This window comes from Pyxicephalus adspersus, chromosome 8 (assembly GCF_032062135.1).
Source record: "Pyxicephalus adspersus chromosome 8, UCB_Pads_2.0, whole genome shotgun sequence".
Lineage (NCBI taxonomy): Eukaryota > Metazoa > Chordata > Amphibia > Anura > Pyxicephalidae > Pyxicephalus > Pyxicephalus adspersus.
The window spans coordinates 51,980,373-52,007,315 of NC_092865.1; the positions used below are offsets into that span (position 1 = coordinate 51,980,373).

General features: G+C 39.4%; 2 protein-coding genes across 3 annotated transcripts in view; one reads left to right on the forward strand and one right to left on the reverse strand.

The window, feature by feature from the left end:
• Positions 1-26,943, forward strand: part of NDUFAF3 (NADH:ubiquinone oxidoreductase complex assembly factor 3) — a 147,336-nt gene that overhangs the window by 72,119 nt on the left and 48,274 nt on the right. The gene's annotated exons all lie outside the window — the stretch shown is intronic.
• Positions 1-26,943, reverse strand: part of QARS1 (glutaminyl-tRNA synthetase 1) — a 47,795-nt gene that overhangs the window by 17,585 nt on the left and 3,267 nt on the right. Inside the window, exons 2-7 of one of the 2 annotated variants that reach the window (XM_072420612.1) lie at positions 15,774-15,921; positions 14,491-14,600; positions 12,639-12,714; positions 11,054-11,118; positions 9,889-9,942; positions 8,328-8,382 (exon numbers count right to left, since the gene is read on the reverse strand). In XM_072420612.1, coding sequence (XP_072276713.1) covers positions 8,328-8,382; positions 9,889-9,942; positions 11,054-11,118; positions 12,639-12,714; positions 14,491-14,600; positions 15,774-15,921 — 508 coding nt within the window. Of the gene's footprint in view, positions 1-8,327; positions 8,383-9,888; positions 9,943-11,053; positions 11,119-12,638; positions 12,715-14,304; positions 14,379-14,490; positions 14,601-15,773; positions 15,922-26,943 lie in introns of those variants that run through there. The other variant, XM_072420613.1, reaches the window with a different exon arrangement.

Here is a 26,943-nt window from a genome sequence, read left to right on the forward strand (position 1 = left end):
GGACACACCAACCCTATTAAACCATTGTCTTTATGGAGCCGACTTTGTCCAAAGGGGCACAGTCATGTTGGCACAAAAAGGGTAATCACCAAATTGTTACACAATTGTCTAAATGTATTTGGATGCTTTAATAATTGTAACCTTCTCTGAAAACCCCCTGAAACCATTGGGGGATGTCCACATACTGCATCTGTCCAAGGTGATTTGTCTTCCTTTTATATAAGTGGAAACTCCCTCTGCATAAAGCGCACATCGTGCCTAAAAGTCGGACTGTGCGCACTTTACCCATGCGATAACAGCTACAATGTAATCAATCGTAAACATAATTAGTAGAGGAAACAGCGCAATGGGAACAGAGAGGCCTCCTATCCCAGGAACCATCCCCAGGGTCTAAATTAGAACCATACAGAAGGGAAACCTATATCCTGCTAGAGGCTGATAAATCTTTCCACTCTTTCTAGGAAATTACAGTGTGGTTAACTCCGTCCTGTCAGTGATGGTAGTAAAGCAGGCAGTCCGTATAGTCAGACTCTGCAAAGCTAATCTACAATAAAAGCTCTCTATGCCATGTCATGTCATCTTCTTAGCAACAATTATTGAAGTCTTGCATAGAGCGGCAAAGAACAGAGCTTCTGTCAGTTAAAAAAATGTCCCTACTTCCTGTAACATAAAAAAGGACAGGGATTTGGAAACTAAGAAGCACAACTGGCAATACAGAACTGACAGAGGGTTTAATATTAATACAAAAGTGTTGTTTTGAGTTATATTGTTTACCATGACAATGATACTCCAAGGCAAGGGGAAATTGAGCCACTGGATTCCCAGATCTAAAACAGAGAAAATGGTTTATTTCTTGACTTGGGTCTATACCTAAAATTACATTTTGTGAGTATTCATCAAAAACTAGAAAGAGGGATAATCTAAATGCTGCAGTAACTCACCCTCAGAAGACAGTCAATATTGCCCTGCACTGGCAGCATGTCTGCAGTCTTACCAGATTGAGCGACAACGACTCTTGCTGCAATTCTTACCTTCTCCCTAATGCAGGCCCATACAAACTTACTGCTTTTTGAGTTTTTTTTTTCTTCTAATAGGTTTTATGAATCGTACAACACTATCAGTCTAACATAATTTTTTGTCATTAAAAATGATAGAAGTCCAATGAGCTCAAAAATATATTTTTTTCCATATTTTCAGTGTGAAAAGTGTAAAAGGGGTTAAGAGGGTTTTTTTTGTTGATGCAGGAGAGTCAGACAGCGACCCGCATGCATAGCGTAGAAGCTGCCTTGGTACGGGTAGACACGCTAGGATCCTATAGCGGACCGAAGGCCAGATTGCAGCTGCCTAGACAGAGCTGCGTGTGTGTCGCCTACTCACTTGGCCAATCTGCAGCTTCTCAGAACTGACACAGTGTTTGGGTTTTGCCTCAGACTTTCCAAGAAAACCAACAGAGATGCATAGAAGGAAGCTCTATGGACCCTCCCCGGCCCCAGCTCAATCATCATCTACTTTACTGACGTTCGCAGAAGACAGGCAGCCCGTACACAATACAAAAGGCAGCTGCCAGACTCACAGGCTCACCGAGGATCTCCCAAGGGGAAGCTGGAATGAACTGGTGGGAATAACCACCATCAACACAGCACAATTGCCTTCATAAGGCAGAAGGGTTATTAAAGTGCTGAATCTGGTGATACAGTAGAAGCTATTTAGCTTTGGAAGAAAGTCTAGAAATCCAAAGGGTTAAACAAACTTTCAATGAATAAATAAATAAAAACCCCATATGACGTTCTTATAATTTCAAGAAAATAAACCTTGTCTCAGAGTGACCTACTACAAGAGAAGAGCCATTATACTCAACTCTCCGACTGCCCAGGTCTCCAAATCTTCCCACTGTTCCAATGCTGCCCTGTCCACTAGACTACTAACCATTAGATTTCTCTAGAAAAGTAGGTTTCCCTAGTCATATGCGGTAAGGTTTCACCCTCTGACTTTAGGTCTCCTGAGGGGTCCTTGTTCTCTCACTTTTTTACCTTCACCACCACTGATGCGTTCATCAGTGTTAAAGTGGAGCTACAAAGTTATATGCACCCCAACAAATGACAATTTTGGGGTGGGGGGGGGTGATGTGAATATGTCTTGGGGGTCTAGGACAAAATTCATGCAAATTGTATGCATACATAGCCCTGTAAAACAGATACCTAAACAGGAAGGGTACTTTTACCTTGAACTTTGATAATTCTGACAGTTGCCAAGCCTCATAGTGGTATGGTTAAGAAGGGGTAGCAAGAAAGAGAGGCTTTTGTGGCAAACTTATATTTAGACTACTAAAACATAAAGTTTATTAATGAACAAATACATTTTAGTAAGGAAAGTTTAGGAACACTCTCTAGAGAACACACAAGCATTGTGTAATGTGTTTTTAAACTTTCCTTACTAAAATGCATTTGTTCATTAATAAACTTTAAGTTTTAACAGTCTACATATAAGTTTGCCATAGAAGCCTTTCTTTTTCTCTACCCCTTCTTAAGCGTACATAGTCCTGGCCTAAACTTACAACAGGGACCCAGATGCCAGCAGAAGGACTCTTGCTCTCTATAGAAAGTGACCTCTCTGTAGAAGTCAGACACACCACCTGGAGTTCTGTAAAAGGCAAAGATCATTAAAGTGGAACTAAAGTTAGTAAGATCAGGCAGGTTATTATTCCAGAAAAGGACAGGCAATGTCCTTTCCGAAATAATGCATCTTACCTGCCTGATCACATTGAGTTTCTGAAATCAAAGATAAGCTGTTCATGTGCAGCATGGGCTTTGGCTGCCAGGGAAACCTGACAATGCCAGCTTACCTCGCATGTGCCAGAATGAATGTGGACTGTTGAACTTTGCAGAAGTGGACTACTTGAACTTTGCAGAATAGGGAACTCTGGATCTGACTTGAGGAGTGGATGAGCCAGATCTGTGCAGAGAGACTACTGCTTGTGTAAGACTTTGTACACTTTTTGTTTTAATACTCATGGAATGCATTTTGTTAATTTAAACTCAAATTTCAATTGGGCTCCAATTTCTGGGTTGAGATACATTGAAATCAGGTTATGAAAAATGCCGATTTCAGTTATGTGTGAGTCTTCCAAGCTCCATGTTATTAAACAAAGAGGCTTCATGCTAATGTAACCACTCCATACTGTATGCAGGTTTGTCTTTGGTTGTGCCAGAGTGTGAATATTTATTTGTGCTTTGTCATTTGAGAACAGTGGAATATAAAGCACAATTAATGCTCAGACTTCGGCCAGAAACACTCGGCTCCAACATTTTCCCTTACAAGTGTTATTTCAACGAGGCCAGGTCCTTTCTATAAACTTACAAGTCTTATAAGAGGGAGGGGGAGAAAAAAAAAAAATCAATAATGCAGTGTTATTTGTGCGCAGGCATCGCTCCCAGTTGGCAGAATGCAGAGTCTTAATGTCACCTTCAAGAACCTCAGCAGAAAATCTTCAGTCTCCCGGCAGCCCGCAGAGGCCTCATTGGAAATTGGGGCATCTTGTTAACAGGCTGCTCTAATTGCTAAATAAACAAACGCGCAGCCACCAGTTACAGGAGGAAAGTGAGCTGTATGCGGAGACAGGAGGGGAGGCATTAACCTGCGCATTGCCTAGGAGACCCCATACAAAAACTTAGATGGAATTTTACATTTTTTACTTTTTGGCAAACAGATGAAATCACTGAATGCAAGCTTAGGCAGTGTAAAGTGAATATTTTCTTTGAGCAATAATGCAAAAAGGATTTTCAGCTATCATTCTCCCCAGCAGTATATAATAACCTTTCCACCCCCACCCAAAAATACCCAGCACTGGTTTTGGGTGAGCATGAGCCTTTTCCTCCATGCAATACCTCGTAGCTGGCCCAGCACTGTAACATGGGAGCAGGGAAGGAGCCCACTGTATGCTCAGACAAATTTGGAGCTCTTTCAGGGAAAGGGCCAGGGAAATAGTGCATGCATGTAAAATCAATAATTCCGTTATGATTGCCATATCTGGGATAAAAAAAAATGAAAATCTCATTAAGTTAAGATCTTCATACATGCATCTCTGTATTTTGCTTTGAGCACCAAGTAGCCATAATTTGCATACATTATTTATTCCAAAAAAATGTTAGGGCGAGACAGCCACAGCAAGGTCACCAATAGAGAAATGTGGTACTGAAACCATAAAACGGTTTGGTTAAATAAAATTTTTTTTTAAAAAATCATTTTTTTTTATTTTGCAATTTACTGCAAAGCAGGATGAATCCATGACATTTAGTTTGCAGAGAATGCAGAGCTTCTACTTGTTAGAATTCTCTGTAGAAAGTGAAATCCAAAAGATGCTTTGTAAGCAGAGAAGTGGTCCCCAAAATTTTTCATAATACCATCCTGGCAGATTAATGAACAACTAAGCAGGAATAGCAATAGTATTACCTAATAGAGGAGAGTGCAGCAGGGTGCTACTCAGTTCATAGAACAGCACATGTTCATTCTTTGGTCACTAAAAACGATCACAAAACCTAATCTTTTGTCTGTAAAGGGCTTTAATCAAAACATACCCAGACATGCAGCCTCTTGTGTGCCACCTGCAGGCTTTAACTGGTAAATATGAAAAAGTGTACATACATTTTTTTTTACTATAAATTAAAGCAAATGGGGATCTCTGGAGGATTTATCACGATTTGGCACCCGGGGCCGATTAGCCTGTCTGACAAGAAAAAGGGGAAGTTGGGGATTCCTCTCATGTGGCCTATGGCGATAGCCAGTACATGAGCCACATTCATGTATACAGATTGGGAGATCTAATAATGCCCTTTGATTCGGAACAGGATATCAAACAAGCTCATCACAGGTCTGACGACCCTCTGTCCATAAACCTTTATAGACTTTTTGAATGGTATCTGAATGTCAGAATCATCTCTACGAGTGCAAGGTTATCTCTCACACACCAGCAAAAATATCCCACAAGAAACTTTTCTGGCTGTAAAAAAGGCTTCAAAAGCGGTAGAAAACACACACATGCTTTATGGGTGATTTATACGTTATCTTGAATGAGCATGCGCTACAAGAAGATAAAGAACAATTTACATGAAATTGATTAGAAAGGTTAAGCCGTGCTTTAGAAAAGGCCAAATTGTCAAAGTAGGCCAGCATCACCTGACCCATTTCCATAGTATTCTGGCTTTGGCCGCAAAACTGTGTGAGGTCGGCCATGTTTACAGTCTGGCCCGTCAGAGGCTGAAGACTCTTTGCAGATTAAAAACTTGCCGCCCAGTCTCCAGACGAGGTTGCCTGAGGTGCGGTCGTGAAAGATTTTTCTGCGCCGTCTCTCCAGTTACTTAATCCCTGAACTGAACGGGGCAGAGTGTTGTGTGTAGAGCAGTGTGCCCACACAGACACAGCATATATTGTCTGAGCGTCATTGGAGACAGCCATGCTCTCATCTCAAAATTAAACGTTTATGGAATGCACACGTTAAAAAAAAAAAATTAAAAAAAAATCTACTAAAAGGTGGCCTTCAAACATTTTTCATTTCAGCAAGCCCAAAGCCCACATGCTCACATTTTTACCCTGGCATTCAAATACTGAGCCTGGGTGCCCCACTAACTAAATCCTTAAAGCTTTCCCTACTCTATCACCCTCACCCGGTTACAGAACTAAAGACCCTCTACAAATCATATGCAAATACTAACTCTCAAAATGTCATTATTGCAAATGCTAAACACCCCCTGGGACAGTGCATGGGGCCTTGAGACTGGGCAATTGGTGGGTCACTATGCAGTACCTTTGTTCATTTGCATTTATTATACATCAAATGGGTTTACATTAAAGAAACCCTGTCCTGGGAACGGGGCGGGGGGTGGGGGGGGCGGAGTTAGGACAAACTGTTGAATACATGGGGTACCTATGTCCCAAGTACTTTTTGTGGTCAATAGAAAGGTAGCAATGATCTGACACATCCAGGTCAGTATTCTCCCCAGCCTGTTTTCAGTAACCACCCGACTGCAGGTGTTGGAACATATCACTAAAGACTGCCCATACATTCTGCTTGTCCCATTATGATAGGCACAGCTTAGGCACTTCTTGACTTCATGCCTCAACATGCCTGTTGGCTATCACCTGTTTTAGAACCCAAAATTCAGCTGCTAAGAGAATGTGGGAAATGTTGTAACAGGTATGTGTTACTCTAGGTGCCTACACTTAAATTTGCAGCTGGTTGTCTCCTTCCTCTAAGCAACAGGGCCTCTATTTGTTATACAAAAGTGTAAATACAAGTTCTCCTAATAAAATTAAATTTACTTAAGGTGCATAAAAATATCACTAATTTTACTTTGTAAACTGTAACTTTGATGTCATGTCTATGTCAAATAACTGTAATACTATGCAAACATGTCTAAGAAATCACACCTAATTACCACACCTCAAGACTAAAAGAATGAATACATTTTAGAGATTCCAAATAAAACACTACAGGACTCAAAAGAAAGGTTTGAATGCTCATCAAATGCAGGTCAGAAGATTTCCTTTTGTTTCAATTGTGCAGCATGGATGACTTTGCATTTCTCCAGACAGCTTGCTTATTTATATCCCTTGGCATTGCAGGCAATGATTCCTTTTCCTGCATTGTGTGATCAAAGCCATGTGTTTCAGCATCCTTGCCTTAAATGCAAAAGGTAGCATTTGACCACACCACTCAAGTACACAAGCCTAATAAAGTAGACTTACCACTGAGAGATTATGTGGATTGGATGGATGTAAAATTGATCTCTAATCCTGATCTTTTAGTTTCAGAAACACGTGGGAAGCAAGCATGCAGATAACTGTGTCACAAGTAGCTGAACCACCCTAGCAGCATACACATTCTGGGATAGGGATTAATCCCAAGCCAACCAAGCTAGCTGTTTTTCTTTCCTAGTCTAGGTCAGATCTAGAAGATGTACATGATTTCTCAGTGAAAGGTCTGCCTTAACTGGGGATCTACTCTTGGTTGGACACAAAAAACACAATTCTATAGCACAGGTATGTAGGGGAGATGCAAAGACACTAACACTGCTGTTACTGCTGTAACAGACTGCAGCATACACACTATTTATATTTCACATTGTCTGTAGTTCTATTTAATGGCTGACTTTCAGGTTTACCTAAAGGTAATGCATGCTTATACATAGGTGCTTGTATGCTTCATTTAAATTGGCCAAATTAATGGGTTGACTGAAGGTGTTCTTAGTTTGCCTGAAGTTTTTTATTTTATTTATTTATTTATTTATTTTTTTTTTTTTTAAGTGAAGCATTAATTTAATTTAATTTTTTTTATCCTTACCTGCCTGTTCATGATCTGCATACTAAGTTACCAGAGTTGCGGAAACGACAAAGTCACTGTAGAATTTCATGCTGAAATAAAATAACTTGTGCATATGCCAATCAAGCATGTTCCAACTTGGGAGAAGAGCAAGAAAAGATGTTAGGGCCAGTGAGGACATATTGTTAATCATTGGGGTGGGCTATTCACACACCTTTCTCATCCCTTTCCAATGGATCAGGTTGGTAGTGTGCAGGCAGAGAAGGATCAAGGAGTTCTTACTGTTTATTGTAGCTGAAAGAGCTCCATAATTGAAGAGCTGGTCATGCAACAAACAAGTCACATGGTCAGCTTTCTTCGAATCAAAAGTTATTTTTGATTAGGAGAAAAAAAAAAGGCAAGCATATTTTATTATTCAGTTCTCTTGTGCTGCACCAGAAATTGGTGCAGTGAAGAATGCACATCACTGTTCTTTAAAAAAGTAGCTGTAAACCATACCATTTGACTGCTTTAAATGGGTCTCAAATTTACCATGGATTCCACCTTTCAACTCACAAACACACAGGAATGTTTTTACAAGCTTCAGCTACTTTCAACCAGTTTACTACTCACACAACTAAACAAACACGCTCGTCACCTTTACCTGGGTGGAAAGACAATAACTGTCTTAACTTCACAGACAACATCCACACGCTTACATACCAACCAAGAAACAAAACATCCGACACCCTTTAGAATTACAAGAGCAAAAGCCACATTCCCGCCACACACTGCTGACTGATAACATGAGTTAAAGTTTTCTTCCTCCAATGCAAAGTAGGTAAATGTTCAAGCAGCGTGTTATACAGGTTGTAACTGTAGAGTCTTGGGGCTGCAAGCGAACAAGAATGCCAGACATGTGATGACTGAGAGCCCTGAGCATGCTAATGTGATGTGGCAAGTGTTTCATCCGAGACTTAAAGCAATGTAAAACCAGAAAATATTTATGAAAAATTGTCAAAAAAATACTCACCATTTAGAACTTCATTGTTTTTCTTTTCATTTTCTGGTGCCTTTTGCTTTGTGGCCTAAAAATAATTTATAAAATAATTAAAAAAAATTAAAGTGCTGCTGTTAAATCATTGAAGGTTTTGTCCTTTAAGGAAAGACAGTTTTAGAAGATTTTCTGTATGTAGAACATTGACATTGTCTATTGACAACACTGAACCACCAAGATCTAAAGGCAAGTTTGGTTATTTTACAGCCTTTGAAAATTATGTTTAAAACCTACTGAAATGTTAAAATGCAGTGTCAAATGACACAAAAACCTTATATGTTCATATAATGTAAGTAATAGCCCAGTGAAGCAGTTTACTAAAGTGGACCTACCACCGAAAGGTGGTGTAAACTGCCATTACTAAACTAATAAAGAATCCTAATTACCTGGATGTAAAGCTGATCTTTTGGTTTAGTAGTTTTAGTTACACATTTGAAACAAGCATACAGCTAACTATGGGACTAGTTGTGCGGTAATTAGCCAAACACCTGAGCTGTATATTATCAGTCAGTAATTCAGAAGACATATGGTAAGAACACAAACCAGGGAAGCTGTGTATTATAGAACCATATATGTCTCAGAGAAAGGTCCATATTAAGTTACTCTTTACTCCTTCCAAGCAGTCACATAAAAGGTTATGTAGGGAAGCAAGGATCAGAGAACAGATAACTAGGGTTGTGCCGGTAATCAAACTCTGCCTTCAGAAGTAACATTTTTCTAAAAAGCTCAAAGGACATTTTTGAAAAGAAGAAAAAAAACAAACTGAATTAAACATTTAAAGTATATTTTCAGTGCTTTTAAATGCAATTTTGAAGTCGGTGAAATGCCCTTGTTACAGATAACCAATATTTAACCCGTTTGAGAGAAAGAAACAGCTAAACCTCTTGAGTTCAAGGAGGCAATTCAACATATGACCATTGAGTGGCACTACTCTATTGTGCAAGGCTTTATTATAGAATCAAAACCTAGCATTTAGCAAGCTACCACAAGAAGTCAATTACCAACTAACCAAGTTTGCCTAAAATAACCAGTCAAGACTTTGTCTAATATTTAAATGACAATCAAGGCTTAAATTAGCCCATATCTAAGATCAGAAATTGAATTCACTTGAACAGAGTAGCTGATCACCAAATTTATTATTCATATTTATTGATCAGGTCACTATTAATAGTAAAAATAGAAAACTACAACTTAATGAATATTTCTAAAAGCGGTGGACTTGAAGGAGGATTGAAACTTGAAAAATGCATTTTTCTGGCAATCCACTTGATCATTTTCATATAAATGTCCTCCAGAGATGTTCCTAAAGGCCTAACACTAAGGACACTAAGGATAAATTTATTGTTAGTGGGTAAGACGTTAAACCAAGAACAAAAAAAAACAACCTCAAGAAACTCCAGGTTTAGCAATCAGTGTGTCTCGCCTCAGGCGTGTGCATGGATCATACTGGTTGTACTGCTGGATTAGGGTGCATCAATGTGACCCTTTGTGAGAGGGGTCACCAATGACAAATTCACATAGTTGGTAAACAAAGTACCTTTGGTTTCTTCTCAAGATCAGCTTCTGTCTTTGGGCCAAGCAAGTGTAGAACCTTCAGGGACAAAATAGAAGAGAAAGTCATCAGAAAAAGGACAAAGGCTAGGTAAGGATTCAGAAGGGAATGTACCAACAATAGCAACATATCCTTACCTAGCCAAATCATTTAAAATCTTTTCTGAGCAGAAGAGGTACAAAAAGTACCTGTTTCTTCTTAAGGAGCGCCTGTCTCCCACACATACAAAGCAAAATTAAAATTTTTGAGCAATAAGGTCGATAACTATGTTACTGGTTGCTAACAAAGGCTGCAATCTCAAAAACCTGGACTTAGCCTGCACTATGGCCCCCTGAGCAAGTTCTAGACAGCTGAGGATCCTTTAACTAACAAAGCTCCTCCACCCTATTTTGCACAAATATTCCAAAAATTTTGTACAAAAAAAAAAACAAAAAAAAAACACCTAAACATCTTTTTAAAAACAAAGGACCAGAGAAGAAAATATCATATGTTTTTATGTCACACAACATTAGTGTCACCTACATTTTAAAAAATATTTTTTTTTAAAAAAAAAGTGCACAAACACAATAGAATCCTTTATTTTTAATGTGATATAAAAGATGAGACTGTTACATAAATGGATACCAAGTATGCTAGTTCCTAAATTGCATGCGCCTGTAAAATGACAGGAGTTCATGCTACCCCAGATTGTGTATGGCCATTACGGCTTCAAAGTTTAGAGGTGATCATACATTAAATTCCTTATAATTACTGCTGGGGAGCAGTTTTCTTTTGTACACCCAATCCTTTTTGCATTTTTTTTTTCATGACTATTGCTTATCACAAGAGTCTGGAAACCCCCTATGCAAAACCATAGACCTAGTAATAGGTTCTCTTTAAGGAGAAATGTGCTTCCTTTCTTGGACAAAGAGGCCAGGTTAGACAGTTTAGAACTGTTTTCTTCTGGGATCTCACCAGGTGAATTCAGATTTCTGCTTTGCTCATCCTGACACCAGGGCACATGGTAGTGAGCAATGTCATAAACATGAACAGTATAGTAATGATCTGCCACCTTATGAATTTTTAGATAATATTTACATGAAGTGAATAAAGAACACAAGACATTAGTGTAAATCCCCCACAGCAAGTAAATCATATAAAGAATAATTACCTGCATATCCACCTCATTCTTAATGATTTTACCATCTGCCCACTTGAGTTTGTTCCTTGATTCCCCTGGAGCAAAAAAAAAAATAAACATAAAAGTTCTGTACTGCTACCCATTATCTATTAAATGAAGATGTTTGCCTATTTACAGAGGAACCTATATTATATACACACACAAGTATCTAAGCAAAGGAGAGTGCATGCTGCCCACAAACACTGGATCCGGCAGAACTAGATACATGAAGTGCAATATTAATTTAGTATTAACAAGTCTGCCCTTCCAAAATGCACATGCAGGCCTCAGTTTCTAGTTTCCTTACACAAACTAAACTAATATATAGTGTTAAAAGATACCTTATTCCAGGTTTTTTTCCCCTAACATTTTTAATAAAATCCTTCATAAAGCAAAGTTTCCTTTTAAAAAAGATAAGGAATGGGCAATAAAAAGAAAAGCAGCAAAACAATAAGCTTATCTCTCAGCTTCCATCAGCATGTTTCTTCTTAGTAAATGAGAACTGAAACACAACAGATTGTCTGTCCCACCATTGCTGTACAAGGGCTGCAAGGTAAGTGCACTGATTGCACTTAAAAATACTTTGATTTATATATAACAGAGCTGAATGGTTTGGCTAGGTACACACGTGCAATGGTTCTCATCCCATAATCAACTCAGGGCTGATATCGGACGAGAATCTGGCGCGAGTACAGTGCTCGTTATCCATCGTCCGAACGACCATCCTGGCCGATCTAGAGATGACGATCGTAATAGAAGTGAAGGGGAGAGGGCAAAGCGAGGTGTGGCTCCGTCGTTCTCCCCCTCCCCTCTTCAAAGAACAGAATGGTGCTGTATGTACAGCGCTCGTTCATGCATTGTGCAGTCGTTTGTTGTTGGAAAGGATCGTGAAAGATCCTCTCCAACGACTATAATAGCACATGTGTACGTAGCCTTTGTGTTTTTTTTATCTGCCTGGAGTTTAATCATTATTTGGAAATCCAACCACTTAGTACAATAGACAGGACAACAATCAAAATTCTCTCCATCAAACCTTTTGATTGTTGCAAGTTTTAGAGCTGCCGATAGTACTACTGGTCTGTAATTATATTTAACATTTTAGGAAGAATAGTAGGGAGGATGGACGCTAGCATTTTGAAAACTTACAATTACCCTTTAAAGAAAATCAAAGTTATCTCCATAGGACTTCCCTCATCACTTACAACCACACTTCCCCACTGATCAGTTAACCTGCAGGGTAAGGAGAAACACGTCATATGGGGGAGTTCTGTGACCCTGTGCTAAGCAACCAAATACCTGCAACAAACACCATTTAAAAATGGAAATACTTGTCCAAGGTCTGACAAGGTGTTCAGAGCTTCAGCAAGTAACCAAGGTGACAGGGGAATAAAAAAAAAAAAAAAAAAAAAAAAAAAATAGAGATATATATGTAAAGTGATGCTTTATGAAGATGACCTGATCTTTGTATATAGAAGCCCATCTTCATTCAGCAAACTTTTGGTTTTATTCACAATGCTTGAAAATGCAGCGACTGCCTGCTTCTGCACTATATCTGTGGCATATAGCAAAAACGTACCCATCAACAAGCCCATGTTAAAGCGATATCTCTCTTCCAAAAGTTGCTCTTTATATTTTTGAATGACAGCTTCAACCTGGAGGAAACAAACACAAATTTTAATTGGGAGACACTAAAAGTCACTTTAACTTAGCGGATGCAGAAACAAAAGTCTAAAGCATAGCCAGTGCCCTTGTGATCCACCCTTACCAATTACTATTGGGTGGTGGTTAAAAACAAAAGCAAAAACAAGTTATATGAATGAACTTTTTTTTGACTGGTTCATTGAAGGTTCAGAGTAATTTCATGTTCCATTATATCAAACCAGAAAAATACATTACATCACATCATCTGACTGCAGTTTGATGGGTACAGTACACTGCTTGTGCTATTGTATTAACCACCTGGGCGTTACACTGATGTCTAGATTTCTGTTCCAAAAGCGGTACACTGTTTTTCATGAAGTTTTTTTTTTTTTAAATTGTAGACCTGTAACTTACAGAAATATGTCCGAACAAGGGTCTAGTAGATATCATGAATATAAAAAGGGTTTAAAACACACAATCATGTAAAAAAAAAAATACTTTTAATAAAATTAAATAAAAGACACAAAAATCAGCTTAAACAAGAATACATAAATAAATGAAAAATACTGAAAATGCGATAATTCAGTATACTGTATAGTAATATATTTTTCTAAAACACCTCCCTAGTGTCCAACGTCACATACCTATAGACAAAACCACATAAATATATTTTCTATTATTTTGTATTGGATTGGATACAGGAGTTTGTATTCAATCCAATACAAAATGAGAGTTTGAATTTACCAATTACATACTTTGTATTTATTTTGAATTATTTTGTATTGGATTGGATACAGGAGTTTGTATTTAATCCAATACAAAATGTGTTTGAATAAGTTTCAATTTGAATTTCCCGCACACGCACCGACATCAACACCGAGGGATACGTACACGCTACGGACGGAGAAGAAGCCGGACGGCTTCTTCTTCTCGGAGAAGGCACCCGACGCTGGATGCTCGCAGTGGGACCAAGTAAGTGATCGATAAACCCGAACTTTTCTCACTGTATTTTCATACAGTGAGAAAAGTTCGGGTTTATCGATAATTGTAATTTTTTTTAACCCAAACCAAGGTCGGGTTTAGCGGTAGGGTGTTTAAATACACCTAATTAGGGTTTGCTATATATTTACTAACAACATGACACATCGCTTGTTAATGATCAGGCCATCCAATCCAATTTGTAACCAATCCAAGTTTTATTTGAAATGTCCATGTTGAGACCCCATGGCGACTCCATTTCTACTTACACAATCCCCCCAGCACACACAAAATTCCTGTATGGGGGACAATGATCTCCTAGTACGGTATATTGTAATGCTCAGGCATAAGAAAACCAGGCTAGACGTCACCTCCAACACCAGTGTTTTTGTCTAGGATCTGAGTCTAGGTATTTTACTGGCAGCTGCAACAGAAGGGAAGTATTGGAGAAACAAGTGTTTTTGGGTTGAAGGAAGCTATTACAGAAACCATGTAATTTTTTTTAGCGACATCTCTTTATTGCCTCCTAAAAACACCAGTTATGTAGGCTGTGCTTGGCTTTTACACATGTGAGTCACAGTCATAGAACAAGCATGCAGCAAGTTAGTGTTAGAATTCCTTACTTCCTATACTTGGCTTAGAACGGTGATTCAAAGCACTCAAGCTACAGCATCAATATGACCAGGGAGCAAACATTCTTAAAAGGAAAAGTCATCAATAGCCGCCAGGATAATTCTCTCATGACTGGTGCACTTTAAGATAGCTTGGCATCTGCAAAATATGATAGGGGGAACGAATACAATACTTACAGCTTCTTCTATCTCTTCTGGCGTCACAACTACTCCCACTCCACATTCTTTCTCAAAATCGGCCACATCAATAGGGTCCACAGGGTGTCCTTTTACATAATCCAAGGCGGCTGAATAGGAGTGGAAAAAAAAAAAAAAAAACACACAAAGTAATTTGCCTGATCTCCGTATTGCCAAAAGGGGACGGGAGCATAATCAAATTAACAGGACAGGGAAAGTCGATGTAGCACACGGTGATCCTCTGTGGAACTAATTTAATTTTTTAACACATTAGTGGTTTAATAAAATAGCTGCTTGAGAAGACCCCAGAGGGTGTGCAGGAAAGAACTCGTGCATAACCTGAAGTGAACCAGAGTGGAGCAAATGAAGCCAAGGACCTGATCTATACAGTAATATGGCGTAGGCTACATTAGGGAAGAACAGTATTCAAGATTAAAGAACATTGGTCAATAAGAGGAAACCAGGCAAGTGTAGGCAAGCTAGAAAACCAGCGCAAACCCTACTGTTTTCCCGGGTTGAAGAGTGGTGGCAGCATCTGTCCGGCTCCCTCTTTGTCCACTGCACACCCTACCACCTGTACAATTAGGCAAACCTAGCTGATCAGCAGGACAGACCTTGCATATACCGTATGCTAACCTAAGGATGGAAAAAGCATTCCTATTTAGCCTCCAGGTAAAATGGCTGTTCTGCTCTCAAAAATGGAGCCAACCTCTGGAAGTATGCCTGACTTGTGTCTGAATCCTAAAGTTGTTTTAAGGTTTTTGTGCAGATACAGTGGAGTGGGGACACTTAAATGTCATTCATGTCACCATTAAACCTTTAGTCAATGCCCTGTAATAAAGTATACAGTAAAGGAAGTTTTTGCTTTTTTCAATTTTAATAATGCGCATATTTCCTCTCTCAGAAAATAAACTACACAACATCCATGGTGTGCATATGAGGAAAGGGCAAGGTGTTCCTAGGGTGCCAACACTCCCTACTTGCATGTATGGTACAGGGAGTAAGCTTTCTCACCTTAGGACAAGAAGTTTATTAGTACCAGGATCATATGACAAGAAAAAGTCTGAAACAGCAGAAGCAATATTGGTAAACCACAATTAATGAATTTCTTTGCTCTTGGGTTAGGATATTTCTAAAGTATTTGGTGGTCAATGGATAAAAGGAATTACAGGAACATTACATTATGCAAGTCAAAAACTTTTGTTTGCTTAATTCAGCTCTGCATTTCCCTTAGCAGAGCAAACCCCCCCACCCCACCCCAATCACAAATAGCAGTAAAGTACCATTGAGCTGTAGATCTGTCCCGATCTTCTTGCTGGTAATGTAGCCCACCAGGAAGCCCAGTCTCTTTGTATCCTTGAGGCGTGTGGAGACATTGTAAAGAAGTGTTCCGGTTACCTTGTCAATGGAAGGACCCAAAACCAACTGAGCCTGAAATCAAGAATACATCACTGAGTTCTACTGGAACACATGATCGTGATTATAGGGATAAATGGGAACAAATAATGATACATTTATAAATTTGACCCCAGGACAATGAAAAACAAAAATCACAGTAAATCAATAAATACTCTTCATATCCCATCAGGGTGAGCTTTTAAGAGAAGCTGTCACTTTCACTGTCTTGTATGAAGGAAGGGGCTGTAAGGCGAGACCCCCACCGCGCTGCCCGTTAACAAGTTCTGAATAGTTTACCACCTGCCACTGACGTTACTGGACGGGTTTGGTTCTGTGCTGGTGATTGAGTGCTGCAGCCGGGGCAGCGAAACCAGAAACCCTACACAGCTCCAAATGACAATCTGCAAATAAATCTTCACGTTGATAAAAGATTACCCTTTCACTTCTAACCGGCCTCATATTTCTGAAATCCGAAAAAATCTGCTGCCCAAAACGTCTATATATTTTCTATATTTCCAAAATCTCTTTTGAAAAATGACAGAAGATAGGTTAATATGAACAACAGTTTTTTTTTTATGATGCTGAGAATAAAGTGTACCCAAAGCCAAAAATGTAATGTTGCAGACAAGATAAGGTATTGCTTTTTCTTCACTCACAGGAAGTAATAAGTATTTATGGCACTTTATTCAGCACTTACTGATTTGAAGTGCAAACACCTTATCCTTTCCATTACTGTGAAGGTCATTGCTTTGTAGAACACTGAAGATAGCAGAGAAAGCTGATAACATTGTCTGAGGTTGCAGTTTATTCCATGGGAAGATGTAAGGATCCTGCCAGTAACACTTCCTGTTGTAGAATGACAGCACTCACTCATTGCATCATTGGAAGATCAGTGCTGTCATTCTAGGACAATATTAGGACTGCAGGACACCTCTCCCTCTCATTTCCATACCATTAAGAGGAGGTGTTTTGTGGTCTATCTTCCACTCTACTATTAATAAGATTACATTTAGTATGTTTAAAGTAAAGAATTCAAACAAAGTGGAATTAGGTGTTTTTGTAATTTTTTGTTTGGTGTATAAGTAAGGCTATTTTTGAATGGTCAGACGGATATTGAAGAGAAGGGTGATAACTATATATTTACAATCATGTATATGATTAAATCTTATGAGATTATGGAGAAAAAGTAATTACATCTTTGATAATTTACGAGATTTGGCCAAAGTTAACCAGAGAGTAATTAGTGATTTAGGTGTGAACAGGTTGATTGAAAATGTTTTGTATATACAATTAGGTGATTTATTCACTTTTGCAATATATAATTGGTGAGAAATGCTTGTTCCTTATCTGCTGTCCTGCTCTACCGTCTTCACAAGCTGGTATTTCATCTAAAGGAAGGCGTGAATCTGCCCACGTTATCAAAAATGAAATTATTGATATCTATTTTTTATTGTAATGAAGGAGTTTTTCTAATTTTGTAAATTGTGCTACTCTAGATCTCAGAGTGGTTCCTGAAGAAGCGTGTTCAAATCCATGAAAAGCGTAGAACCAAGCACTGAGAGTATTGCAAGTTGTCTATTTTTGATATAATTGTTTTTAAATTAAACTCTTTTTTATCTATTGTAATAATGATTCTCTTTATTACGTAGACATTAAATGCCTTAAAAGTCCTGCTCTTTACTTTTTGGCATCACGAAAAGGCTTGATTTAAGGATCCAGCTTGACACATTCTTTGATCAGAACTGATGTCTCAGTATAAACACCAACCAAAACCGGAGCAATCTACCAACAAACAGCTAGTTTCATGATGAATGTGTGGATTCCAAGGGAGCTCACGGGGGAATGAAACTTGTAAACATGTAAAAATACCCAAAACAAGGAAATGCCACAAAACTTGTCTGAACTAAAAGGCTTCTCCTTGGCGCTCTACTTTCTACACTTCTGGCCTGTCACTTTGACACCCGTCACTTTTCACCTACAAAGTGTAGGTCAACTGGTTGCAAAAACATTAGCTTTGCTTCTGATGTGGGGAAAACTAACTTTTTACCTTGGTAAACTGATTGCAAAGACTTTATTGCCCTTAAAGTGGCCAGCAGGCAACATGAGCTGTCCAAACCATCTTTCCATTCCCAGGAAAGAAGTTTTCAGCTGACGGGGTTAAAACAGCCATAAAGCTCAAAGAAACTTCAGGGAGGTCAAGTAGACATGAGTTAAACTAGATGCAACATAACTAAATATGAAGGTAAACAGGGATAAAGAGCACATATGTTGAGGTATGTGTGCGAACAACCAATCAAAAGTGGAAGTTCTATTCAGAACTTTAAAAAAGAGCGGACGAGAAATATATTGTAAATTTATGTGTATACCATGTTTTGGGACTTACAACCAATTCAAAACCGATCAGACAGTTGATCAGATTGGTCAGTTGAGCACAAAATTAGCTTTGATTTGTTAGGACATGGGGCCAGCTCATTCATTTTCAATAAGCTGCTCTAATGGAATGCAACACAGGTTACCGTTTGTCAAAATGCACATTAACACAATGCATAGAATGGAATAAAGAGCACTGCTGGATCGAAGAGCTACAACGATCCCTGCGTGGGCACCACTTAAGCAGAGAAGAACCAGAGAGAGGATGCCCTCTGCTAAATAAAAAATGCAAAAATAAAAAACAAGCTGGAGATCTGCCAATTTTAATTACGATAAGTGCTTTAAGAGTTCTTCTAGCTCTGCAAAATACGACACAGAGAAATCCTATACAATGGTGTACATCAATCGGAATCCGTTCGACCTGCTTCCCAAGGCTGGGACCATGTGCAACAGGTTCAGATCAATGAATGGTAATATCGTTTTGTTGCTCCCCTGCCTGGCTTAACACACAAAGAAATGCAATTCACACATGTGTCATCCTGACAGAACACCAGAGACCAAAGGCTTTTCATCTTGGAAGTTTGTTGTGGTCTTCTCCACCCAAATCATTCCTGGGCGATGGATAGGTAAAAATAAACAGACATCTCTCCAAACTCAATGAGTTTCTGTGCAGAGAAACAATTTAAAGGGGACATCCAACACCTGTTGCTTCTTAAAATCATTACCCAGAACAAGTACAAAAAAAAAAATGATTGTGCTTAGAATACACCATACCTATACATAACATAAAATCGTCCGCTTCCGATGGGGTTTGAAAGCTGTTGTGTCAAAGTATTGCACATAGCACATGCATGAAGACAGGAAGTGGCTGAAAAGGATCAGCAGTGCTGACAAGTTTACAAATGATGAAAAAGAAAAGAAAAACAAAAACGTTTTTCTAAAAGAAACAAAACAGGGCAATTGTTTAGGATGTATAGTGCTTTAGAAAAGTTATTTAGCTAATTATGCTAGCCATACACAAACTGACCTTAGTTCACTGTTGCAAAATTTGTTACACATGTACTTGAGAAAGCACAGGTTCTCTTTAAAGTAAATGCAGGCCTTACAGATTCTAATTACTCCTCACGTGACACCAAATTCTTCTGACATTCAGCTAAAGGATTCTGGAGTAGTACTTAAATTTGTCTATGGCCTCATTAAACTGACACATAGATAAAACCAGCAGAACATACAGTTCATATACTGCCAAAAGAGCATTTAGTCTCCATACTCAGAGCGACCGGCTCTAAACCCTGAGAGCTTGCAGCGGAGTAAGGGAGAGACACAGGTAGCTCGTGTCCTGGTTTGACCGGCTGGCAGTGAAATAATTATTGATCCTTACAGGATGAAGCTAATGGGCGATAAAAGAATACCCAGGAGATCTTACGGAATGGATGGGAAAGGGTCTGATGAGGGTCACAGAGTAGACTATAAGAATCACTCAGAATGCCGTTTTGTACAAAGAACAGAGGAACAAATGATTTCACACAGAAAAGTACTCCTTCTGTTAGAATCTGTGTGTCATGTTGGTTACTATAGGGCAGAGGGTGCAAATCACCTTCATAAATCATGTTATTTATAAAAAAAATAAAAAAAAAATAAAAATAAAAAAAGAAGCATTTTACAGGATGACTAAACTTCAGCTCTGTATTTATGAATATATCAAACAACTAGCTAAGGGTTCCTGAGCCAGGTCAGGCTGTGCAAATCTCAGGAATGCATTGACAGAAATACAAATTTCGGGAAGGTAAAACAACTGTATTATATGCACTGCACTTCATTGAACCAGACCAGCTTACCAATAGTGACAACAGTGGACCATGCACATGTAGTCACCACCTGGGGAGCATGTGACAGGGTGACAAGTCAGGAACAGAATTGGGAGTTATTACATCTAAAGTTCCTGAACAAGGACCATCATGGCATGGTCACCAGGTATCTAGCAGATTAATTAAAGTGTTTTTTTTTTTTTTTTGTATTTTTAGTAAGGTAAAGATTTTAATTATTGGGTTTAAATGTTCTTTGTCTAGAGGACTGACTGGTTGCACCTCCCTAATTCTAAAATAACATACACCTAAGATGTGCTATGCTATATATATATATATATATATGCTCCAACAGAACAAGAACAAGTGTTACAGACTTTCCAAACTCAAGATGCATGTGTTTTAATGAGGACCAGCCTGCCAAACTTTTACATGTGTATGGGCAGATGTCAATGGGGCCTCCCAAGCCTATTTTGGGAAGTAACCAATTACAGAATCAAGTTACAAAACACTCAGGACAACCATTACTGTACCAACAAATAATACACCAGGCAATTTCATCTTCTACAAGGAAACGTGAAGAGAAGTCTGGCCAGAACAAGGTGATATTCTACACTCCGTGGCAGATTTCTGTCCACAGGTGGTGACCTAAAGAGAATTTAGGAGCAAGCAAGTGTAAATATGAAGTCAGCAGGAGTTTTTAAAGAGGCCCTGTTCTATTTGCAGTACTTTCTACATAAAGCAAATGTAACCCAGTCACTAAAATCCTCCAACATGTTGATGTAATTTCAGAAGTAATTTTCACATGTTGATGTAATTTCAGAAGTTATTTACAATATTTTAGTGAAACACTTTCTCTTGCTGTTACTGTCTTCCCCAGTGTGCCCCTGCATAGCAACCCCTTTGCATGTGCTTCCCACAACTAGTGCTCAGTTAAAATGCATTACACAGACATGTTGTCACCATCATGAAACTAGAACTAAAGTCATGCAGCCATTGCTGGAGAGTGTGTGTAGTCAGGAGAGGCTGCAAAAAGGATGCAGGAACATATACAGAGGCCCAAAACATGGCTGTACTTTTCTTGACTTCCTATATATCCCTAGCATATATTTACTTATTTTAACTCCTCCATATGTCTATTCAGCAACATAAATGGCAAATAAAATACCCAGTAACATGTAACAGTGCTAGACCAATCAAAACCATCAAACATGCAATCCGAAAAAAAGCTTTCCTTTGGCAGATGAATGAATGAGTTCTGTATAATGGAGATTGGAGATGAGAGGACAAGTGGTACTAAGCTGTCCTCTGCAGCATAAGTTTGCACAGTGGTCGGTCCCAATTGCTTGTTCATATATCATGGCAGAATAATGAATGACATCGGCCAGACTGCCATGCACATGTCAGATTTTCACCCGAGTGTATGTAGCTTTAGACTCCCAGTGGGTAAATGGAGTGGTGGTGTTGGTTGTGGGGGCAGGGTGGGTGAAAAAAAAGGTACATAGGTATATACTACAGGAGGGCTACCTTAAAGCAAACCTACTACTCTCTTCTGTTCCTTGTCCATGTACAGCCTATCAAATCGTATTTCAGCAGTCATTTAACAAGGTTGCTGGCTGAAGCAAGTATAAACCTGAAGGGAACGTCTACAATTGTTTTTGTCACAGGAATAACTGCATTGAAAAAAGAAGTTTCCCTAAATATTAGCTTGTTTGACACACTTAATGACAGCATCCAACACGCCTACCTTTCCCCAGCAAATCCCTTCACGCTTACTCTAGTTGTTGAAAAGCCAGTTTTGCGGTGGAAAAACCTGCATCTCCGGAGTGACGCCCATAATCTTCCTGGGAGTAGAGGTGGGCTCCCCGGATGTGACTGATGAGCGCATAGGTTTAGATTTATTTAGAGCTCGGCTGTGTAACATTGGTTAATAATAGACAGTACACACCTTCATACACCACCAGTACCAGCCTTCAGGTGTCATGTGCTGATCTCCAGGTACAGATAGGTACTTGGACAAATGACATGATGCTGGTTTTGTTACAGGAAGCATAACAAATTTAACCTGTCATAAGAGCCTTCATTAAATCTTATTTGATTTTGTCTGCATTTACATAAATGTAAAATGTTACTTGCTTGTAAAAGTTTGAAGGCATTTAAAAGCTATGAGGCTGCTGCTGGGTGCCACCATCTTGGATGTCATGTAAGCAGCCCCAGCTCACTCAACAATATTCTATAGTATTCCCCTTCACTCCTCCCCCAGCGGCTACATAAAGGCATATGTAGGCAGTTAATAGGGTAGGGGGCTGACAAGTTGAGACAGCACAAACAGTAGTTAGACGCTCCCAGAGAAGAGAGGGCTTTGCTAGGGAATGGAGCTTTTCTTGCAGCAGTCACATTCTCTAGCAAGTTCAAGGGCACATTGCTATGGATGAAAAAAAAAATTAAATAATTTTTACTGATCTGGAAAACACCATCTGTATCTTGTGCTGGCTCCACTTCTGAAAGTGGGTTCAGTGTCCCTTCGAGTGTGACCCGAGCACCGAAAAAAGGACCTCTATATATTTCAAAAAAAGAATTGAGACATGGTGTTCAGTGCTCAACCCAGAATTTTTTTTGAGCTGGGTGGGAAGAAATTGTAGGTGGGTGGCAGTCCCTGTATTTTGACCCAACTCATCAGTAACCATCCAAAAACAGCCGGGTGTTTGCTGAAAAGTGCTGGGTGGTGCGCCCGGCTAAAAGGGTCTGGGGAGAACATTGGTGTTTAAGGTGACCAAGGATTATTCTATTAATTAGAAGGAAGAAGTTTGGCCAGAAACCTGCTTTAAATACACCGAGTATAAGAACCTGAATCTGTAACCCCCAGCGCAGAAGGACTGGCTGGGAGGAGCTAAGCACTTTAAGGCTGTGCAAACACGTTAAACTTTTTTTGTTGGAAAGGATCTTTCATGATCCTTTGCAACCACAAAAGACTGAAACATGCAAGAACGAGAGCTGTACATACAGCGCCGTTGTGCTCTATGGAGAGGGGAGGATAAGCAAGCGGCCTCCTCGCTGCGCTCTCTTCCCTTCACTTGTATTAGGGATCCACGAACGGCAACGATGCTGTACACATGCCAGATTCTCAGCCGATACCAGCCCTGAAGCGATAATTGAACGAGAATCATCTGAAGTGTGTACGTAGCCTAAGCCAGTCAGGGCTGTCTTTTTGAACACTGACCAATCACAGGTGAACAAGTATTACTATTATGATTTCAGTTAAGCAAAATTTTGAACTTGAGATAACCATTGTTCTAGATCAGATAGGTCTTCTTTAATAATATCATTTTTGAAAAAGCTAACCTTTAATTTAAAACTGTTCTTGAGACCCAGTCAGGTGACTTTACCTAGGCAGAGATCACTTATCAGTTTGCTGAAAGCAGCACTCTTCTTCCCTTTGACTGCAACATTGTAACTCTGTAGCCAGACATTTGTCATTTGGCATCTCAGTGCAGGGAGAAATTGGTGACATTAAATGATGTCCAAAGAAAGACAGCTGAGTCCTTCTGCAGAGAAAACCAGATGAAAGGCCTCTGAAGTAATGAATACCTGGAAATGTAACACTTGCATGCTTTCATTTAAAAGTGGAGAGGAAATCCAAGGATTGGTCCACAATAAAGTGCATGTTCATTAAGTTGTAGTTTTAAATGGTATAAGTAGGTAGTAAAAGATGATGTTTAAGGATGTTTCAACTAGGTTTTTTTACTTATAAATTTTTCTTGGGGGGAGGTCCTCTTCCATCTCTTTTTAACCGCAGCACATAATAGCATGTTTTCTGTTGTTGCATTATTTGCACACACACACACACACACACACACATTACAACATGTACAACAACGCTCTTGCGTCAGAAATCTTCATCAATGCAGACGTAAGATTTTGGCTTCAGCTGTAAACAGGAAGGTGCAGCAGTCCCTCCCTAAGATTTAGTTGTATGGGCCAAACTCCAAACCTTGAAGCTCAGAATAATGACCTTCCTCTGCGCCTCAATATCTTTATGATCCATCTGGATCTGTACAATTTGTAGTCACCTCTCCCAGGTGTAGGCGGAGGGTAGAGGTGGACCTGGACAGAAATGTGTTCCCAGGCAAGCTATTCATGTTGTGCAACAGATTACAACACAACATTGCATCAATGGCACAGTGTCACAATATTTAGAAATGTCCTGCATTTGTAGCTCAATAATAAAAAGTAAATCTAAAGCCAAAACTTTTTTTTCCTATGTTTTGAGAGAGCAGGAAATTTCCATCTAACTGTTATGGCTGTTTTGGGTGCCGGTTTTTGCCTAAACACTGACCTTCAGTCTTCCACAGATGTACAGGCTCCAGCACTGAAATGCCCAATTCTGATTTTACTGCACATTGTGATCTTCTCATAATGTGGTTTATAAGCTGCAGTAAGTCGCATAGAGTCCAACTCACTTCCTGGATGGAGGACGTCCATCATCTAGCCCAGTGTTTCTCAACCACGGTGTAACGTAACCCTAAGGTTCCTCATGCAATGACTGGGTTAGTTTATTAGATACCAATGATCCTTTTGGCTTTCTGCAAGGGTGACATCAGACCAGCAAAGCAAGAAGCATTCTTCCTAATGAGAACCACACTAATGTACTGTGAGTCGTGTTCCCTAAAGACCTCCTGAGCCTGACTGTCACTGCTGCTTTCATTCATTGGATAACGTTCTTTTAATTATGGAGGTTCGGCAGAACATGTGGACATTACCTAGGGAGTGCCCACTCCTCCATGCTGACATTCATCCATCATGGCATTTGCATACCTCCTAACAAGAGCCAACCTACTGTCAGCACCAAAGATGAAGGCTCTTGAGGAGTACCAAGGAAGGGTGCTATGTTTTTATAAATCAATATACAGAACTCGACAGGATCTCCAACCAGACATAAATTACCTGCATGGCATTAAGAACAGGAGACAAAAATCGTGTGGTTTTACCCAACAGGTCTGAAAGGGCCCTAAGTGCTTTTACATAGTTAGTGAAAAACAATGGTAGGACGGGGAAGGAGTGAAAGATAAAAAGGAGGCTTTTATGGGACTGAAATTTTACAGCTAAAAACAATTACTTTTATTTCTTGTCAATTACCTATGAACACAAATACAATAAGAGAGGGATTATGAAAATAACATTTCATACAACATTCATACGTCCCCTGGCAGCTGGCTGTGGACACGCTGTACTTCACACTTATCAGCATTGTGAAAGAATTCACTTTTCCCTTCTCTCATTTCCCACAAACCTGGTAACCAATAGGCTCCATGCATCTTATGAGATGTATAAATAATGAATCCATAGTACTTTAATCTTCATACAATAATGGAGAATTTTGGGTAGTAAACATGAAAACAGTTCTTGAGGAGAACTGAAGCCCATCCAATCCACTTCCAATAAGAAACATCACAAATCATCTGGGCACTACACTTGATTTTTGGACCTCAGTATCACTTTCTGGTTTCTTTATAACCAAAAATTACAGTAATGCAGCTAGTACAGATACCATATTGTTACTTCATCATTCATAAATATAAGGGAACTCCAGACATAGAACTTTCGGTTGTGAAAGCTTTGTTTTATCCCCTGATGCAAAACGTGTCGGGCATGAGACTTATTTTGTGAAATCTGGACACCCAAACAATTTTGCAGCATTTAAATACTGTCCCTTTACCCCACAAATGAAGAGTACCTCTTGTTTTTACCCTATATGAACCATGAATGTTGTATGAAATGTTATTTTCATAATCCCTCTCTTATTGTATGTATTTGTGTTCATAGATAATTGACAAGAAATAAAAAAGGCAAGATGTGTACCTATCTATACAGGCTGAAGACCATTATATTGTGCCTTTTAGTAACATTTTACAAAATCAAGGGATTGCAATTTCTCTCAACCTACTTTCAGCGAACTACAAGCCCTGCCTCCTCACAGATGGTTTCTATTGTAATGCATGGATGTTGGAAAATGTGGTCTGGCCTCAGATATTGCCCCTACTTTTGGTGTCACATACGATTGAATCTCCAACCCGCTAAATTCTGAAATGAGAGGAAATACCAGGAACACAGTGTGCAAGCACATTTGGCCCATTAAACAAATGCACTTGCATTCACTTATTACCATCATTGATTTTAGGATTTGCCTTGTTCAGTTCAGAAAGGTTTCACTTTCACCCAGTGCATACTAAAACTAAACTAGGCTTATGGGTAACAATTAATTTTTCCCAGTCATTGTGTGAAGGGTTAAGGCATGCAATGTGAATGGGGCCCTTGGTGCGGTTTTGTGTCCAGCATTACCATGGGTAGCGACGCACTAACAAGCATAGCATATAACCTACGGTGGTTTGCTGCAGTTCAGTTTATTCTGAATGGCAGTTCAACTTACCCGACTGACAGATCAGAGAACGTAAATTAAACAAAACGATGAGTGCAAAAATTTTCTTTCGAAAATTGTAAGCGTGATGCCAAAAGAATGGTGCTGGACCATTTGCATGACATCACACATTATGCAGGTACATAGAAGTGAACCCAGCCAAAGGGTAATGAACCCACTCACACGGGTAATGAGCTCACACAGGAGAACGAATGAGCAGCACCCAGCTGTGCTCTCCTCCCTTCACTTGCACTGTAGTCATTCTCCATCGGTCATTTATAGAACTGTCCTGACTGGATGTACTGAATAATTGGGGAACCAAGTGGGAAATGACATTTAATATAGATAAATGTAAAGTTATGCACTAGGGCAGGGGTCTGCAACCTGCGGCTCCGGAGCCGCATGCAGCTCTTCAGCCTCCTTGTTGTGGCTCCCTTCGGCTGCCGTGGGGAGATCTCTGATGGG